This window comes from Peromyscus leucopus, chromosome 2, assembly GCF_004664715.2.
Source record: "Peromyscus leucopus breed LL Stock chromosome 2, UCI_PerLeu_2.1, whole genome shotgun sequence".
NCBI lineage: Eukaryota > Metazoa > Chordata > Mammalia > Rodentia > Cricetidae > Peromyscus > Peromyscus leucopus.
In genome coordinates, this window is record NC_051064.1 from 125340077 (window position 1) to 125355782 (window position 15706).

The 15706-nt window shown below is 47.3% G+C and overlaps 1 protein-coding gene across 1 annotated transcript in view; it reads left to right on the top strand.

Moving 5' to 3' along the window:
• The window catches only part of Mtf1 (metal regulatory transcription factor 1), a 51579-nt gene that overhangs the window by 19662 nt on the left and 16211 nt on the right, over positions 1-15706 (top strand). Inside the window, 5 exon segments of the mRNA XM_037202922.1 lie at positions 901-1139; positions 1984-2115; positions 4912-4985; positions 5608-5744; positions 12087-12164. Coding sequence (XP_037058817.1) covers positions 901-1139; positions 1984-2115; positions 4912-4985; positions 5608-5744; positions 12087-12164 — 660 coding nt within the window.

The following is a 15706-nucleotide window of genomic DNA, read 5'->3' on the forward strand; positions in this document are numbered from 1 at the left end:
CATGAATTTACAGAGATCTATCTGCTTCCACCTCCTGAGTTCTGGGGTTAAAGGTGTGTGCCACCACCACCCAAAATTTTTTTTCTTAATCCTTAAACAACTTTTATTTTATTTATTTTTAAAAGTTTATGCCAAAGCTGGGCGGTGGTGGCGCACGCCTTTAATCCCAGCACTCGGGAGGCAGAGCCAGGCGGATCTCTGTGAGTTCGAGGCCAGCCTGGGCTACCAAGTGAATTCCAGGAAAGGCGCAAAGCTACACAGAGAAACCCTGTCTCGAAAAACCAAAAAAAAAAAAAAAAAGTTTATGCCAAGCAGTGGTGGCCATGACTTTAATCCCAGCATTGGGAGGCAGAGGTAGGCAGAGGCAAGGACAGCCAGAGAAACCCTGTCTTGAAAAACATATATGTATATATAATTTTTAGTTACATGTGTGTTTATGACTGTGTGTGTGGATGTTTGCAGGGCAAGTGTATGTGCCCATGGAGGCATAGATGACAGATCCCCCTGTAGCTGGAGTCATAGGCAGTTGTGAGCTGCCTGATGTGGATTCAGAGAACTCAGGTCCTCTATAAGCAGTGCATGCTCTTAACTGCTGAGCCAGCTCTCCGTCTACCTACAAAAGCTTTTAAAAAGATAGACTTAGGGCTTGGGTTGTAGCTCAGTTGGTCAAGTGCTTGCCACCATACACAAAGCCCAGTGTTCAGTCCCCAGCACCGTATACAGATCTGGTATGCTGACACATGCATGTAAGCTCTCTGGAGGAAATGGTGGGGAATCAGAAGTTTAAGGGCTACAAGTTTGCCGTCAGCTTGTGCTTGATGAGACCCTATCCCAGGGTGGAGACGTGAGATCTGGGCGGCTGTTTGCCCTACTGATACGGTGTTCCATGTCCTCTGTCAGGTAAAGCGGTACCAGTGCACCTTTGAGGGATGCCCCCGCACCTACAGCACAGCAGGCAACCTCCGCACCCACCAGAAGACTCACCGAGGAGAGTACACCTTCGTCTGTAACCAGGAGGGCTGTGGCAAGGCCTTCCTCACCTCCTACAGCCTCAGGATCCATGTGCGAGTGCACACAAAGGAGAAGCCATTTGAGTGTGATGTGCAGGGCTGTGAGAAGGCATTCAACACACTGTACAGGTCAGCCTCCCCATGGCTCTGCCAGCCTCCTGACGCTGAGCTTGGGACCGCAGAACGCTTTCTCCCTGCCTATGACAGCTTTGGGGACTTTGGCGAGCATAGCTGTGCTCACCTATTTAAAATGAATTATCAGAACCTACTACTTAAAAATAGATGTACCACGGGCTGGGGAAATGTTGGCACACCTGTGTGTAGGTTTGCATCTCAAAGAGTGAGAGCGTGGCCTTGGGATTTTAGTAGTTGGCATAGAGTAGTCTTCCCATTGGCACAAGGCTAAGTTGGCACAAAGCCTTGGAGACAACTTTCTTCTATCCTGAGAGGTGGGGAGTTGGCCACTTGATGTCTATTTCTTTTTCCATGTTTGTGTCAGGAGACATACACAGATCTTCAGTATTAGGCATAAAATAACAAAATAATAGACCATACCATTCTGAAAGTGCCTGGTCTTGTTTGATCCTAGGAGCTAAGCAGGGTTGGTCCTGGTTAGTACTTGGTGGGGGAAGTAATAATGGCTGACACTGATGGGTGCACTGTGCAAGGCACAATTCTAAGTGCTGGTCCCCAGAAGAGCCACTGAGTAAACAGAAGTACAGAGCAGTTCTGCAGGGTCCCTGGCTAGCAGTTCAGAGCCAGGACTTGAGCCCAAAGGGGTCTGTCTCTGAGGAATTAATGCTCACACCCCTGTGCCATTGCATCTCTGCATTTCTCTTTGGGTGAGTTTCGGCTGCTAATGTGCTCTGGTGTAGCCTTCTTGTGCGCTCGTCCCAGAGTGTGTCAGGCTGGCACTGGGGGGCTCTGTGTGTGGTACCTTCTGCATGGGACATTTCTCTGGGACATTTTGCAGGTTGAAAGCACATCAGAGGCTTCACACAGGGAAAACGTTTAACTGTGAATCTCAAGGCTGCAGCAAGTACTTCACCACACTCAGTGACCTGCGGAAGCACATTCGAACCCATACAGGAGAAAAGCCATTTCGGTAGGCCTTGCTGTTTTCTGTTTTCACTGACCAGTCTCAGCGGGCATCTCGATAGGAAGTTTTCAAAGTAGGAAAAAAACTCCCTTACCCTTTTCCGTCCTCAGTGGTGTTAGCTTCCCACAGGGTGATCACCTTCCGTGGGTGGGAGGAGGGCAAGCGGGCTCAAAAGCATCTTTCCCTGGGTGATGGCCGGCCATTCTGCCTCCTTTATTCCTGCATTATTTAAAAGCTGTTTATATGGTAGATACTTTTCTCTGTACTAGGGAAGTACTGAGATCCTTAGTCAAGGGTGGGGGATGTAGCCTGGGCTACAGATAAGACCATGTGTCAACACCCCTTCCCCGAAACAAAACTAAACATCCTTAGTTGAGTGGGACGGAGGAACAGAGTTGTAGGCAGTGTCTGAATCAGCCAAAGTGGCTTGAGCGTGGAGAAGGGAGACCTACCTAAGAAAGGAGACTTAAATTGTTTCTGAGCATGCTCATGAGGGAAGGTGAGAGGAAGAGGCTTAGCTTAATGTGGTCTGCATGCTCTACTCTGTTACGTATTTGCTGTTGCTTTTAATATCTCATGTTTGTATACATATAGAACCACATGCTTTTTATGTGGATACATCAAAATCCTATTTTTAAAATTTATTTTTATTTCTAAGTATGTGTATCTGTGTGAGTACATGTCATGTGTGTGCTGGTACTCATGGAGGCTAGAGGAGAGTGTCAGATCCCCTGGAGCTGGAACTAAATTTGGGTCCTCTATGAGGACAGTAAAGGCTCTTGACTCCTGAGCCGTCTCCCCAGCCTCCTCATCCACAATAGAAAAGTCTGTAAGCGTGAGGTGGCTTGTACCATCCTCTTTTTCCTCTGATTGCATGTAACACGTGGCATGGTTCCAGGCCTTCAGTAAGTGTTCAGAAGCAGCCTCAGATGACTATATGACTTTTCATAAGGTAATCAGTTTGTAAGGATCCCCATAACTGTGATTTAAGTCTTGTTGGAGATTTCCCATAAACAATGTCAGTGAATTCTGACAGGGGCTACTGCTTAAAGTTATGGCATCAAATATGCCACCCTTCCTTTTTCAAGTCATTCATCCTCCTTAGCTCACTGGGAGGCAGTTGAAAAATCTTTAGGACCAGCTAGCTCTCAGATACCAATGAAATGAAATGAGGTTTTAAATTACAGATACATTCCTGAGTCTCAGCCCCTTTAAAAACAGGAGGTTAAAGTCCAGTTGGTTATTCTGCAGAGGCTTATCCACCTCCACCAGGTTGCTGGGGGGACTCCTGTTTTTGTATAGGTACATGCATTTATTTTTGTGATGATTAAAACAGTTTTGTCTTGAATATTAGAGGAGACCTAGATATATACAATGATGATTGTATGTGATTAAAGATCAAAAGGCTTTAAAGAAACTTTCTGTTTAAATAAATAAGATGTTTAGATATATAAAAAAATCTCTTTGGTCATATATGTAAATAATAAATTCTTGCTATGTAACAACTAAAGCAATGTGAAGAACTACACAAACCCTGCCTTTGAGAAAGCAGATTAAAAAATATGCACACATCTGGCTTGGTGGCATACACCTTTAATCTCAGCACTGGGGATAGAGAGGCAGGGAGATCTCTGTGAGCTCCAGACCAGCCAGGGATACATAGTGAGACCCTGCCTCAGACAAACACCCTCGCCCCAATGCACACAGAGATGAAATAAGATTGGAAATAAGAGATGCCATAAAGGAAGCATGTGATGAATGCCTTAGTAATCCTGAGGAGATGAAGGTTATTCCTGGCTTTGATTATCAAGAGAGTATGTGGGGACTAGAAGTATAGCTCACCTAGCATTCATGATGCCCTGGTCCTAAGCTTTTGCACTGCATAAGCTGGTATAGTGGTGCGTGCCTGTAATCCTAGCTACAGAGTTCAAAGTTCAAAGCCAGCCTTTGATTCATGAGACCTTGTCTGAGATGGGGAGGGGGTCAGCTAAGTACTGAGGATTGTGGCTAGTTCTTGACTACAGCCACACCAGTGCTTTGCATTTGGTTTGTGTTTTTATGCTGTATTTCCAGCTCCATGCATACCACTTTCTTTTTTTTTTCTCCCCCATTTTGAAACAAGGTTCGCTCTGTAGGCCAAGCTATCTGTGAATTTGTGAGCCTCCTCCTGCCTCGGCCTCTTGGGTACTATGATTGCAGATGTATGTCTATAGGCCCAGCTCTCTTTACCACCCTTGATATGCATAATAATTCAGTGGCCATAGATTTTCCACAGAGATTGTCACTGTCAGCACAGTTCTGTCCAGTAATCAGCCAGGTTTTTATTGCTAGGATGCTAAACACTTGCCTTACCTACAGGACTCTCGGCTCCTGATGATTCCAGATGTGCCTCCTTTTCCTTCCCTTTTTGTTACATTTATTTATTATTTATTCATTCATTTAGTGTGTGTGTGTGTGTCTGTGTGTGTGTGTGTGTGTGTGTGTGTTTGTATATCACAGTACACATGTGGCAGTCAGAGGACGACTTGATAGAGTTATTTCTGCCCTATTATGTGGGCTCCAGGGATCCGAACCCAGAACATCAGGCTTTGTGGCAAGTCCTTCTACCTGGCCTAGCCGTCTTGCGAACCTACCCCTGATTTTTTGTCTTTTTCCCAAGTCCTCTCATTCCCGCCTCTAAAACCACTGTGACTGATCAGATCCTAGCGTTCCAAACATTTGCTCTGGTGTGCACGCACGAGCTCTTCAGGATCGAGTTCTGTTGTGGAATGACTTGTCTGTCTGTGTAAACAACTTGTTTAGGTGTGACCACGATGGCTGTGGGAAAGCGTTTGCGGCAAGCCACCACCTCAAAACTCACGTCCGGACGCACACTGGTGAGTTGAGGCTGGCTACCGTTCTTTTCCTTTTTTCTCTCTTTCTTTCTTTCTGTTTTTTTTTTTTTTGGGGGGGGGGGTTGGGGTCCAGCGTTATTGCTGTTTTTTGAGACAGGGTCTCTCCATGTAGCCCTGGCTGTCCTGGAACTGCCTCAGTAGACCAGGTTAGCCTAGAACTAGAGAGATCCACTTGCCTCTGCCTCATCAGTGCCCAGATTAAAGGTCACCGACTTAGCCTGGCGTACTCTCCATTTTTCCTTTAACCCTTCAGCAGACCTATCCAGGTTTCTCTTGAGACCTGTAGAACTAGGAAGAGAGCGAGCACAGTCAGCGTGGCCTTCGCCTACAGTGCCTGTTTTCTTTCATGAAGAATCTAAGGACAGAGTCAAGAACTCAGCCTTAAGCCATGAAACCAGACATAACCCTTCGGAAGAGCTGGGAGGCGGGCCACGAGCTGGGAGGCGGGCCACCGCTGCTGCTTTGGTCAGCACTGGGTTTCAAGACTGAGAAAGGCTGCTCAGTTGGTTCAGTTTTGAAGAGCTCTTGCTCAGACCCTCCTCGCGTTGTTAGAAGGGAGAGCTTGCCTCGTGGTGAAACTAACATGGTTCCTGCATTCCTGCAGGCGAAAGACCCTTCTTCTGCCCCAGCAACGGTTGTGAGAAGACATTTAGCACTCAGTACAGTCTCAAAAGTCACATGAAAGGTCACGATAACAAAGGAACGGCCTACAGTGCACTTCCACAACACAATGGATCAGAGGTATGGTCTTGTCTGCTGCGCTACGCTGGGGCCTGCAGGGCAGCGGTTGTTTACAGCTGTTGAGTCCTCGGTTACCTAGAGGGGAAAAGATGGGTCGGGATCTGTGTGCCTCTGCCATGGGATGGTGGGAGCCGGAAATGTCACCAGCCTCCCCGTTCATCTGCTTAGCTCTGCTGTGTTGCCTTCCAGCAGGCGTGGGGGAGAAGGTGCCATTGACTGGCTTTCCAGAGCCTGGGCAGTCTCTCTCTTACCAGTCCCCATGTGTGTTCATGTATGTAAGGGTACATACTGGGCAATACGGCCCTCGTGTGCACCTGCTGGAGATCAGAGGATGTCCTTAAATGTTGCTCCTCAGCTGCTGTCTCGCTCTCCTTTTATCCTTTGGAGATAGGTTCTCACATTGGCATGGAACTCGCTAAGTAGACTAGGCTGACCATCCAGAGAGCTTTGGGATCTTGTCTCATGTCTTCCCAGTGTATGGATTACAAGTGTGTTCCACACCCCAGCTTTAAAAAACAAAACAAAACAAAAAACCCCATAGGTTTAGAGTCTTGAAATCTATGGACTGAGCTGTCATTCCAGCCCAGTGGTTTGGAGCTCTGTTTTGTTTTGAGACAAAAATCTCACCCAAGCCACATAATTCTCCTATCTCAGTCTTTCATGTGCTGGTATTATGGGCACGGGGCCTCTCGCCTGGCGTGGAACTCTTAAGATAGTGTCATTGTCCCATTCGTGAGTGCGGTAGGTGATAAGTGTCCTGCCTTTGGAATGGAAACTAATGTTGCCTCACACGTCTGTCAACATCAGAGAGCCAGGCTTAGTCTAGAGGGTTCCCTTGCCCCTTTGATTGTCTGAAGAATAAAAGGTTTGAGAGCGCCTGCCTGAGGACACTGAGCTGCAGGGGAGGTCTCTGTGAGTTTTAGGAGATTTGGTCTGTTGTTCTTTTTATTTTATGTGGATGGGTGTTTACCTCCATGAACTTGTGTATATACACCACCTGTGTACCTGGTACTCTTGGAGGCCAGAAGAGGGCATTGGATCCCCTGGAACTGGAGGTACAGCTGGTTGAGAGCCACTGTGTCGGGGCTGGGAACTGAACCTGGGTCCTCTGCAAGAGCAGCGAGTGCTCTTAACCACCGAGCCAGCTCTCCCTCAAACTCTGAGCTTCCTCATTTGTTATTCTTTCTTTTTTTTTTTTTTTAGTTTTTTGACACAGGGTTTCTCTGGGTAGCCCTGTAGCCCTGGCTGTCCTAGAACTCACTCTATAGACCAGGCTGGCCTTGAACTCAGAGATCTGCCTGCCTCTGCCTCCCAAGTGCTAGGATTAAAGGTGTGCGCCACCACCACCACCTGGCTTCATTTGTTATTCTTGTAAGTCTGTCCATCTTGCTCTCCTACAGCTCCATTTTAGAGAGATCTTGGGATGTTTGTGCTCCCCTCCCCCTTTTTTTTTACATTTTGTTAATTGTGTGCACTCGAGTACACAGTCATGGAAGTTGGTTCTCCCCTCCCACCGTGTGGGTCACAAGGATTGAGCTCAGGTCCTCAGCCTTGGCACAGAAGCCTTTGCCTACTGAGCCATCTTGCCAGCCCTCTTGCTCCTTCTAGTTTGGTAGGAATCGGTGACCTAAATCTGTTCATCCGAGAAAGAGAGTCCTACCATTATCTTACTGTCTTGTGGGGGAAGAATGGAAGCTGGGAGAGGAGTCTGTGCGCTCTGCCTTGAGACTGTATCTGGTCTGGATTTACGCCGTTGAGTCCGCTTCTGGTTTTGTCTGAGTCTTTGCAGTGAGTGACCAGTGGTTTTTAGCACCTTTTCTCCTCCCTCCCCAGACTGCGCCTCATCTGCTCTGGCCTGGCCTCTCCGGCTTTTAGCCCTCCAGCCTGGATCTCTCCCCAGCTCCAGGCTGACTTAGTCATTGGTCCCCTTTGGAGTAATGAGATTCAGAAAGTATGAAATAAGGTTTATACTTGTGGAGAGACAGCACACTCAGAAGTCTGTGGTTTCTAGTTTTTACACAAGGATCTTTTGTAAAGCCCTCTCAGTGCTGGTTCAAGGCTCAGTGGGTAAAGGTGATCGCCCCAAGCCCGATGGCCTGTGTTTGATCCCTGAACCATGGTGAATGTAGAGGACCAACTCCTGCAAGTTGTTCTCTGACCTCCACGTGTGTGCTGTGGCCCCACCGACACACACAATAGACAGTGAAAGGACTCTGAGCCCTCGGTAATAATTTGATAACTAATATTTGTTGAATGTTAATGCGTGCCCGAGTCTGGTCCCGGTGCTGCCTCATCACGACCTCGGATTGTCACCATTCGCACACTACTGAGTAAGAATCTTGGAGGGCCGGCCGCAGTGGCGCACGCCTTTAATGCCAGCGCTTGGGAGGCGGAGGCAGGCGGATCTCTGTGAGTTCCAGGACGGCCAGGGCTACACAGAGAAACCCTGTCTCGAAAACAAAACAAAACAAAACAAGACCAAACCCCAAAACCAAAGAGCCTTGGAGCAAGGAGAAATTAAATAGCAGCTTGTCATGAGTGCGACTCCAGAGCCAGCCTCTTAAGGCCTGCATTGTTAGAGACGAGGGGACATCAGTTGTGAGGAGGGTGGCCTCTGGTGCTCAGCATCCCCAGTTGTGACCATTCTTCTGTCACTAACCGCATAGCCTTAGGCAGATCCCTGCTGGGCACCTCAGGTTCTTCACCTGATAAAACCAGGCAGAACCAGCTCTCCCTAGGCCATATCAGAATCAGTTCCTTGTTTTGTAGCTGTGCAAACAACACTGAGTGTAATAACCAGGGTTCTCTAGAGAGAGTAACAAAAAATGAATCTCTCTCTCATTCTCTCACTCTTCCTACACACACACACACACACACACACACACACACACACACACAATCCTGAAGAAGTAGGCTCTATGCCGGTGAAGAAATGGACTTGGTAGCCGGGGCAGGAGGAAGCGGGCAAAGGAGAGCTTCGTCTCCCTAGTCCTTTCTGTAGGCTTCCAGCAGAGGGTGTGGCCCAGATTCGTGGCGGATCTCCCATCCTGAAAGATCAGTGGTGCCAGGCCTGAGCCACCTCTCCAGCTCCGCTGCAGCCCTCCCTTTATCACAGTGCCTCATTTGTGGGGACCCCCCAACCATAAAATGATTTTTGTTACAACTTCATAACTGTAACTTTGCTACTGTTGTGAATTGTAATGTAAATATCTGTGTTCTCCAATGGTCCCTGTGAAAGGATTGGTTCACCCCACAAAGAGCTTGAGAGCCACTGATCTAGATTAAAGGTGGGTCTTCCCACCTCAAAGATCCTGATTAGAAATGAGTCTTCCCACTTCAAATGATCCAAGTTATACCAAAAAACAAAAAATCCCTCACAGGTATGTCCATCCCTTTTTGAGGGGTTTTAGTTAATTCCAGATGTGGTCAAGTTGACAAACAGAAGAGCCATCACACTGAGCCTTGGGTGTGCCAGGGTTCAGTCTTGTAAGGGCGAATCCCTGCATCCCTCTGTCCAGCAGAAGGATGACTCCTGGTCTGAGGCTTCAGGGGCCATCTGCAGTGACCTGAGCTTAACACTAACAGTGCCAGCCTGGGTCTGTCCAGCCTCCCGCTGACATCTTCACCCAGATAATACTGATCTTCTCCAGCCTGACCAGTCCAAACCTGCTTCTCACAGCATTCACACATTAGCAGAGGCAGCTAAGTTTCTCTAGTGGTGGAGGGCCAAGCAAGTCTTGGGGACCCTTCCTTTTCAACTTACATCCCATAGCCCCTAACAGTCGGTCATCTCTACCAGGAGAGTATGTCTAGAGTCTAGCCGGGTGTGATGGGTCTGCCTGTAATCCCAGCGTTTAGGGGTTAAAAGCGGGAGGATCAAGAGTTCAGAGCCTGACTGGGCTCTGTGAGACAGAACAGAAACCCTGTCTAGAATCCGATCATTTTCCTGGTATCTTCAGTCTGCTTATGGTGTGTTCCAGGATTGCCTGGATTGTGGAGTTACCTGCCCAGTACCCCTGTGTATTAAGCCGGGCTCCACAGGCTATGATGGGTCTCCATCAGCCAGAGCCCTTTCTGTCTGAACAATAATACAGACAAGGTCTGTTCGTATAACTGCTCGGCGGCTTCTGTCATTAGAGGAGAGGTCAAATCCTGTCAGTAACCCTCAAGGCCTGGTCACTTCTCTGACATCATCCACTTCCTGTCCTCTCCTTCCATCATATCACCCTCTTTGTGGTAAACTAAGAGAAGCCTACTCTTCCCTCCAGGTGTTTAAACTTGCTGCGCGCTCTGCCGGACACACATGCTCCACTCCTGCTTTAGTTTCTACTCAGATACCTTTTATATGAAAGGCTTTCCCTAACCATCTAAAACAAGAGTAATTCCTATGCTGATGGGCTGGCTCAGTGGGTAAAGGTGATTGCTGCCAAGCCTGCCAGCCTGAGTTCAGCTCCCACAACCCCACTTGATGGAAGTAGAGAACCAGTTTTCTGAAACTTGTCCTCTGTGCTGCAGATGCCCCTCAAGCTGAGACCAGAAGGCCAGAGCATAAAGCATAAAAGCTGTTCCTTGTTTTTCACAGAGCACTCATCTCCTGTGCTGTGGTTTTTTGTTTTGTTTTGTTTGTTTTAGGTTTCACTAGAATGGAAGCCAGATAGGTGTGGAGACTGTCTTGTTTATCAGTGTTCCTGGCCTGGGACGGTGCGCAACGCTCAGTTGCTGCAACACTCGTGTGCTTTGGCCATTGTTAAAGACAATAAGTGTTGCTATGGCTCAAGTTGTGGCTCAGCAGTCAAGAACAGAAGTTAAAAAGGTCCTTTTGCAGAGGACCCAGGTTCAATTCCCAGCGCCTAAATGGCAGCTCACAATACTAGTTCCAAGGGATCTGGAGCTCTCTTCTTTCTGGCCTCTGACGGCACCCAGGACTTACATACATACAAACAAAATACTCTGAAACATAAAAAGAAATAAATCTTTTTTGAAAAGAAAAAGAAAGATTGCTTGAACATAAGCCAGCAACACCAAGACAAGTGATCTGATTCCCTAAGACAGCTGCTGAGTAACTGGTGTGAGTAGGACTGTGGCTGTATGGGAGATAGGGATAGGAGGGCCCGCGATGGCATCATACGCCTCAGTGGTATGCGGTCTGAGACTCAGGGTGGTTTATTTCTGTGATTTAGTTTTGACTCATCGTTGACCATGGATACCTGGAACTGAAAGGCAGGCTGTGGAGAGGTGAGGGTCGTCTGTATGTGTTGAATGTATACATGGGTGGGAGGGTCTGACCCACTTGAATATACGCAGGATCCCACTATGGGGTAAGGATTGTGGCTCATGTTCAGGAATCCAGAGTTCAGAATTGCCTGAGTAGCAGGATTTGAGTAGTTAACTCGGAGCACCGTTCTGAGGAGGAACCTGGGGAGCCCGAATGGAGACCCCTAATGGAAGAATTGACTGCTCAGTCAGAAGCACACGCTTCTCTTCTGTTCATTACATATATATATATCGGGGCACATCACGCCCTTGTCATAGGGTCAGCTCCCTCGTATTTCAAATAAGAGTATTAGATAATACTTCTCCAGTTTACTTGAATAGCAAATGAGTAATGTGAAATCACTTTATAAATGATGAGAGAAATTATACAAATATTAGTAATTTCATGCTTTTTTTTTTCAATTGAGTCAAAAGATAATTTAAAAACTATTAGCCACTGGCTAGAGAGATGGCTCAGAGCACTGACTGCTCTTTCAGAGGACCTGGGTTCAATTCCTAGCACCCACATGGAGGTTCACTTCAGTGTGTAGCTCAAGTCTCAAGTGATCCAAAGCTCTCTTTGACCTCCTTGAACACCAAGCACACACATAGTACACAGACATGCATGCAGGCAAAACACACATAAAATTAAACTAGACTTCAGACAACAACAAACAACTCCTAACCGCTTTAAGAAACAATTGAGCACGATGTCTCATACCTGCAATCCCAGCCCTTGGGAGGTGGAGGCAGGATGGTCGGTCATAAGTTCAAGGTCGTCTTTGGCTGTGTAGAGAATTGGAAGCCATGCTGGGTTCTGTGACACCCTGCCTCAGAAGAACTGGAGGTGGAGCGGAGATGTTCGTTCTGATGGGAGTATGGAGGGTGTGGGTGTCAGTGTGTGTTTGTTTTCTTTTTAATGAGCTATCTACTTAGCCCCTGCTCTGGATGTGTCTGACCTTTCGTAAGTGACACGTAGAGACATTTGGAACCTTCAGGACTTGGTGATCGAGTATGTTAGTATGTAATGTACCACTCTAATTTTCATTTATTGTATTTTTTGCTTAATTGCAATTTTTTCTTTCACAGGATACAAATCACTCACTTTATCTGAGTGAGTTGGGCCTTCTGTCCACGGATTCTGAACTGCAAGAAAATTCCAGTACCGTAAGTATTCCTGAGGAGGGGTGCTGGAGGCCAGTCTGAACTCCCCGAGATGTAATTGTGTGCAGTCGCTGATGTGGAGGATTCTTTTTCTACTCTGGGAATGCCTTTGGCCTGGATCATTCTTTTTTTTTTTTTGTTTTTGTTTTTGTTTTTCAAGACAGGGTTTCTCTGTGTAGCTTTGCGCCTTTCCTGGGACTCACTTGGTAGCCCAGACTGGCCTCAAACTCACAGAGATCCACCGGTCTCTGCCTCCCGAGTGCTGGGATTAAAGGCGTGCACCACCACTGCCGGCGTAGATCATTCATTTGATGGTCTTTTGGTCCCAAAATATTTCTTGTTTACTAATTTAGGCAGCTATTCATTGAGTAATGTTGCAGCCGCCATGTGCAGCCCACTGTGCGACCAGGAAGGTGTGGCTTGGCCTCCAGGAACTTGAAGTCTAGTTAGATGTACCAGAGTTTCAGAGTTCCTGGACTTGTCTCAACCCTGCGTCTCACCTGTTTCCTTCTCCCAGCTCACCTTAGTGGGCATTTGAAGGGCCTTGCCAGGCAGGCCTCTGCTCAGGGAAGAGCCCACTCTGTCTTCTCGTCACTGTGCTTTTCACTGTGTGCCGACAGACCACTGCATGGAGTCTGAGCTCATGCAGTCCATCTGTTGTCCTGTTTTCTCTACACCAGTTTCGGCGTTGGTGCTCAGGCTAGTTTTCTGTCACTCTTCATACTAAATAATGTAATTGGATGTGTTTAAACATAGACTGAACGACTTAGAAATGTTGTGGGAAGATGCTTCCTTTTCTCAATTGTCTTGTATTTTGAGACAGGCTCATTCATTGTAGTCCATGCTGGTCTCAAGCTCAGGACAGTCCAGGCAGGCTGATTCTTCATCCGTCCACATGCTGGGACTACCGGTGTGAGCCACCATACGGAACTGGAAAACCTTTTCTAAAAGTGTGCGAGTTAACAGAGTCAAGAGGTAGCACCTATGAGGATGTAGGTTCTCACCTGAGTGTGACTGTACGTCACACTGATAGTTGACTGAGTGTCACTGATAGGAGACTGAGGCAGGAGGACCACTGGAGCCTAGCAGTTTGAGACCATTCTGAGTATCAATGAGACCTGTCCCTAAACAAGAAGAAAATAGTAAAGTGTGTGCTCTTGGGCTCTCCTTACAACCACAGAATCAGCATTGCTGAGAGTGATATTAAAAAGTGTGTTTGGGGGCTGGGGATTTAGGCAAGCACAATGCCCTGAATTCCACCTCACTTTACACCGGCCGGGCGTGCGTGCGTGCGTGCGTGCGTGCGTGCGCGCACAAGTGCATATATGCATGTTGTGCTGGGGACTTTAATGTAGGGCCTAATGCATGCTGCATGCTAGGCAAATATTCTACCCCTGAACTAATTCCTCAGCCCAGATAGAAAATTTTCATAGCTAACATTGGCTCATGGGCATAAATGAATATGTTTATGCAAATAGGAAGTCTCAGTGGAGAAATAGAAACTATTTAAAAACGAAACTGGGTGTGGTGGGGCATGCCTCTAATCCTAGTACTTGGGAAGCTGAGGCAGGAAGATTGCCAGTAATTGGTGGTCAGCCTGTATTACATAAGTGAGACCTTTTCCCAATAAATAGAGGAAACCAAGCTGAGCTTGATATATGGACATTAAAGTGAGCACCTGTCATCCTAACACTTGTAAGGTACAGGCAGCAGGGTTGTCGCTTCAAGGAGCTATGCTACAAAAAAACAGAACATTTAGAACTGAAAATTAAGTCAGATAATTCAAAACCAGGGTCTGTCCCGATCGTTCAGTGGAGGAAGCACTGGCCAGGCCTGGTGAGCTAAGCCCAGTCACCGGCGTCTCCAGAGGCCTAGAGACTGGCTTCACTGAGCTGTTCTCTGCTCTCCATGCTGTGTCATGCTCCTGTGCACGTGTGCACTTGAATGAATGCAAAGAAACCACATGAAGAGATTCTTAGATTAGACTTCACAATGAAGAAAGAGGAGAGAATCACTTGTTATGTTGGAGATAGCTTCATCTGGAGAACAAAGGTGGAAACACTGAGTATTCCATATGATTGTCGTTCATATCACAGAACAAATTTTCTAAAGTTTATACTCAAGATGTCTAGGATGCCTTCTGAGTTACCCAGCCGAAGACTTTCTGGGTACAGTGTTCCTTTACCACTTATTTATCAGTCCATGTATGTGCACAAATGTTGCACTTGCGTGTATGAATACATGCCACAGCACACATCCAGAGGTCAGGCGACAACTTTTAGGTCCTGGGGATTGAACCAAGGACATCAGACTTGCAAGGGCAGTCTTTACACACAGAGCCATTTGGAAGCCCAACATTGAACTGTAGTACATAGCTGAGAAGTCCATGCTGGCCAGGACTGTGACATAAGACTTGGAAGCTTTGGAGAGCTGCGAGGCCACCAGGAAAGACACCTGATAAATGAGAACCGTATGAAGTTTGTGAAAAGTGAAGCCATTTCCATCACGGTTACTTGTGTCGAGAGAGAGTCTGTCTATGCTCCTGGCACCCAGAGGTTAGCCCAGATTTGGAAAGAGTTTTTTTAGTCTTTCAAACCAAGGTCACAGTTCCTTAAAGCAGTCAGGCTAATGTGATGTTTCTTAACAATTGGGACTTGGTAGAATCAAGTGGTAAATTTTTATGAGATTGTCATCTTAAGGGTGTCTGTGTATAGGTGTCCTAGAAATGAACTTGGTTTGCTCCAACCTTTTGAGAAGGGGCTGGATCTACCAGGGAATGGCCTCTGGGCCTTTGGTTGCTGAGCTCTGAGGTCATCTGGACCTTGACAGATCTTGCTGTTTTTCCTGCTCTGACCCAGAGCTCAGCCCGTCCTGACCTCTACTTTGGAGAGTCGAATTCTGCAACCAGGGGTTTTTGCTCTGAAGCCTGGTGGGGGCTTCAACATCCACCCTGTAGCTGAGCAGTGGTGGTGCACACCTTTATCCCAGCCCTTGGGAGGCAGAGGCAAATGGATTTCTGTGAGTTCAAGGCCAGTCTAGTCTACAAAGTGAGTTCCAGGACAGACAGAGTTATTATATAGAGAAATCCTGTCTCAAAAAGCCAAAAAAAGAGCCGGGCGGTGGTGGCGCACGCCTTTAATCCCAGCACTCGGGAGGCAGAGGCAGGCGGATCTCTGTGAGTTCGAGGCCAGCCTGGGCTACCAAGTGAGTTCCAGGAAAGGCGCAAAGCTACACAGAGAAACCCTGTCTCGAAAAATCAAAAAAAAAAAAAAAGCCAAAAAAAGAAAAGAGAAATTAGTTGTAGCCCTGTGTGGTGTTGCACACCTGTAATCCCAGCCCTTGGGAGGCAGAGGCAGAACTGCTACAAGTCTGAGGTTGATTTACACAGTGGCCAGCTAGGGCTGCACAAGGAAGGCCTCTCTAGAGTCACATTGCTTCCTTTTCTCTTTTGTATGTGTGGTGTGTGCACATGTGTGTACAGATGAGGTCAAAGGAGGATGGCAGGTACCTTGCTCTGGAACTAGGGCTGGAGGGATTCTCTTGTC